Genomic DNA, 4,677 nt, shown 5'->3' with positions numbered 1-4,677 from the left:
GCAGGTATTGATATGTCGGCCTTTGGGGCCCATTCTGTAAGAGGAGCTATGGCTTCTAAAGCTTTTGCTACAGGTTCTGGTTTGAAATATATCATGACTGCGGCGGATTGGTCTTCTGATTCTACTTTCAAGACGTTTTATCATAAACCAATTATAGATGTAGCAACTACCGTGGTGAAACAACTTTAAACTAGCATAATCTGAAGCATCTGTGGACTCACATAGAATAAAACAATTTCTAGCTAGCACGTCAAGAGTTTTCAGTTCTATTAAGGAGACGGAGGCAAGGATTATCCCACCCTAGAAACAATATTATACAATATTAGGTTTTGATTGGTGCATATTGGCAAATGTGATTTGCTTATGTTATGTATTATGATGTTGGGGTTTCTTCCCGCCTGTATTCTTGTTGGAAATACATTCTGTGAGTGGTATATGATGGCGTGTATTGTCTTTTAAAGAGAGCAGAATAAACCGGCTTAAGGAGTTGAGAGGAAATCATAGCTGGATCAAGAGAAGAAGTTTCTGTGGTTAAGTTCGAGTTCAAGTCGCTGAAGGAATCGGCGAGGTTCAAGGTTCTACGGTCAAATTTAAGGACTGTGTTTGAAGGTTTTGCAAAGAAAGAGGAAGAAATATGGCATCAGAGACATATACTAATGAGTGTTATGTGATTGGTACATACTATAGAGTGGGTTGTCCTTCTGGGGTTATGCTATTTTAAAGTTTATTGGCTGCTCTTTATGTCAGTAAAGTAAAGAGAAGCATAATCCTCGCCTCCATGTCCTGAACAGAACTGAAAATTCTTGACGCGCTAGCTAGAACTTTTTGTACTCACTCCCCTGAGCGAATCCTGCACGTGCTGCTCCCATCAGCAAGGTCTCCTCCAGCTCCCTGGCCATTAGCATACAGTGCACAAAAGCGCACATGACGCTTTGAGTGTCATATAGTGCTACGTAAGTTCTAAGGGCGCGAAAAGGCTCTTTTCTCTAATTGTTAGTAAATGCCACCTACACATTATGGATCAGCTCTGTCTGTAATACACTCAGTCGACAACAGATATTGTCCGTAAATAAAAGGCCATCCATGTCAAAAGCAGACGGGTGGGCACTCTAGCCTCGTCATAGATTTGTCTTCCCCACGTTCTCTCCTCCTGAAAAGTCAAGTCATTGTTCCTTGATATCAGAACACTGGACGACCTCTCGCTCAAACTGAAAATTCCACCCTTCTGATAAACATAAAAGTATTCCCAGTGGGTTCAATATATTCAACAAGGAGATTATCCCCATCTACAATACACTTCACAGCTAACATCAAATGGATAGTTATAAAGAACAGTCTCTGGACTCTTAAGTACAATGTTAGTTGCAACTTCTGGATTCACCTCACATATCTCACTCACCCATCGCTCTATCAATCATTCTCTTTCTAATAACATCCACCGTAAGGTCCCTTTGTTTAATTTATTATAACATCTGCCCACATCTGTTCCAGGTGATTATTAATCAATACATGCAATATACAAATCACCAAAAGGGTTAATTGTGTCAATGTCAGTCTGCAATGGTGTCTCCAGTAACATAATCATTTCTGCAGCTTCCTCACAAGTGACAGCTTGCTGCTGATCCTCCGCAGGGATCCCATCACCTCCTTGTTCCTCAGAGTGTAGATCAGTGGGTTTAGCATTGGTGTAATGGCACTATAAAACAGAGACAGTAGTTTGTCCACCTCCAGGGAATATCTGGCTTTAGGTCGCAGGTACATGTATGAGGCAGTGCCATAGAAAAGGCTGACAGATGTCAGGTGGGAAGAGCAGGTGGAGAAGGCACGGCGCTGACCCTCAACAGAACGCATCTTCAGCACAGTGGAAGCCACACGGGCATAGGAGGCAACAGTGAGTAGAAAGGGGGTGATCAGAATGACTACGCAGAGAACAAGGGTTATAACTTCATGAGCAGATGTATCCGCACATGCTAACTCAAGTACAGGCTGGATGTCACAGAAGAAGTGGTTGATGACGTTGGGTCCACAAAATGGCAAGGTAAAGATGAATGATGTGTTGCCTAAGGTGGGCAGTAAACCACTGGCCCAACATCCGGCAGCCAGACCCTGGCACAGTCTCTTGTTCATAATATTATGGTAGTGCAAGGGTTGACATATGGCCTTGTACCTGTCGTACGCCATTACAACCAAGAGGAAACATTCGGTTGCGCCCAAGGAGAGCAAAAAGTACGTTTGAGTGGCAAAGCCAATGAACGAGATCCTCTTGTCCGCGGCCAAAAGGTTGCTCAGCATCTTGGGCACTGTGACTGATGAATAGCACATCTCCAGAAATGACAGGTTGCGGAGGAAGAAATACATTGGGGTGTGTAGGCTGGGGTCTACATGCAGGACTAACATCACTGTGGCATTTCCCGTTATAGTGATGAGGTAGACAGTTGAGAAGATGATGAACAGTAGGAAGCGGATCTCAGGGGAACCTGTAAAGCCTAAGATGATAAATTCTGACACGGAGGTCTGGTTCACATGCCCCATTGGTCTGGCGTTGGTATTGCTGTTCCACGGGTAGAGATGTTGGAGGAAAAAATCACTCACCAGCAGACATGTGTAAATGGTGTGACTCACACTGCTTATGCCAGGATCTCTCAAAATCAGTGTGGAAAGGATGCTACTTCCACAAATTCCTCAAATGTTATACATACTCCACCTATCAGTCTCCACACTAAGGGCTTCATTTAGCAGCCAACATTTCAGGTGGCAGCCCTGCTGGCCACCCAGATTTAGAATTTACAATCAGTTTGCATTTTTGACGATGTCGCTCTTGCCTTCAAAGCTGGTGCTTTTTCAATGAAAAAAGAAAAATAAATTGGTGTTACCATCCTCCTCTAAATGAGAACCTATATCATGTATAGTGTTAATCAACCCCCAACTCTCATTTCATCGATACATCAAAAGCACAACGTTTACTGTAGCAAAATCAAACTACTGACCCGAGTAAAGCCACTTCACCCTCCCAAATACTTCAAAATATGGACACAACTCTTACTGCCCTGTTTTAATTAATGTAACACACCACCCCTCTTGTCCATTCAGCGCTGGTGTTCTAAAATTGAAATCTCAGGGTGCTAGCGGGTCTTAAATGCTGTGAACACAACTCACAAAAGCTAGAATTTTATGCATAATTGTGATGTCATTACTGTGGTTACTGAGGCCAAAGGCCCTTCCTACGGCCAATGGCAAGTCATAGAATGTCATCCAGCAGAGATAAAGTTTTTATTATTTTTACTTTGCATTAAGTATTCCGCCGCTATCTCAAAAATATATCATAGCACACAGTAGCAACTATCAAAATACGGGATAAGTTATGAAGTTCAAGAACTCATAAAAAAATTAAAACAACTCATGAAACTATAAAATAAGGTTTACTGTCTTTTAATGAGAGGAGAATATGGGCACATTGTTACATAAACCTTAGTTGTGAGTGTGGTTTCCGCGAGCGCTGGCATCCCCGCGCTCGTGGGAAACACGCGGGGTGTTTGCTTTCAAGGGGGATTCTGGAGTGTAGATACTCCCGAATTGCGGTTGCGGGCATTGATGTAATGGGCCCTGGTTGATGAGCATACATTAAATCTTCCTGCGTATCCTGACTTCCTCTCTTTGTCATTATTACTCTTTGATGGGATTTAATACTTTTTCTACACTGGCTACGAGCGGGCACGGATGGCCTCGCACAACTAATATTCTACATTGAAATTGTTTTTTTCCTTTTCTACTCGCATGAGGGAATACTGAAGATTTCACCTTTCTAACTGCTGAAACACATGGGTGTTTTTCTTCAAGCTTTAACGCAACACAGCGGCTGCCAACAGGTTCAAGTTCGTGTCTTCCTGCCTGTCAGTGATCGCGACTAAGCTCTTTGGAACTGCCGATTTTGGAGTGGACTTTCTGAGCACTAGACTTCGCTGAGATCGAGATTAACACATGGACTTGGAAGCGGCAGAGGGTAATAAAAATTATTTCAGACAGTGAGTGCTAAATGCTCCATTGCATCTTCCAAAATTTCTCTGCGGTTCACTCACCAATATGGAATAGAATCCTCGGACCCGTCTATCTTCCACCGTCATTCTTTTGAGATCACCAACACGCACGCACGTCACAACGGAGATCAAGACTTCGTGACGCTCCTTTATACGCCGTGCTTTGACCCTACGTGCCTCCAACGTAACGTTTTTTTTTTAATACGATTACCAGCTGCAGAACGATCATCGCGTTTGGGGAAGAATCAAATACAGAAGGAAGAAAACGTTAAATCACACGCAAACTGCGTGAAAGGAGGTACATTATTGGTTTTAATTACGGTTTATTTAAAAAGCCTTTACATTCTCCTTTCAAATTTCTCACCTGCTGCTGCACGAGCGTCATCTATAATACAGCACTTAAAATAGAGGAAGACAACTGTCAATAATACGCCCTGCATCACTTTAAATAATTTTACAAGGATATTCAGATTTATGTTTATGTTTATACGTACATATATATATACAAAAAGAGCAAAGTGACTAATCTACTATCAATATAAATACAATTGTGCGCTTAAGCATACCACATTAATCTGTCACGTCACTTGTTAGTATTTGTTAGGTGATATGTCTGGTATTGTACCACCTCCTTCTTTCCTCT

At 42.3% G+C, this 4,677-nt stretch overlaps 1 protein-coding gene across 1 annotated transcript; it reads right to left on the bottom strand.

The window, feature by feature from the left end:
• Window positions 1-1,581: 1,581 nt before the first annotated feature.
• LOC146796889 (olfactory receptor 10C1-like) lies at window positions 1,582-2,532 on the bottom strand. Its single transcript, XM_085631423.1, has one exon. It carries the CDS (start codon window positions 2,530-2,532, stop codon window positions 1,582-1,584), a length of 951 nt encoding a protein of 316 aa, XP_085487549.1.
• Between the last annotated feature and the right edge of the window lie 2,145 nt (window positions 2,533-4,677).

Source organism: Triturus cristatus, chromosome 10 (assembly GCF_964204655.1).
Source record: "Triturus cristatus chromosome 10, aTriCri1.1, whole genome shotgun sequence".
NCBI classification, from domain to species: domain Eukaryota; kingdom Metazoa; phylum Chordata; class Amphibia; order Caudata; family Salamandridae; genus Triturus; species Triturus cristatus.
The sequence above is the reverse complement of the archived record's forward strand: the minus strand, read 5'-3'. Positions and strand labels throughout refer to the sequence as shown.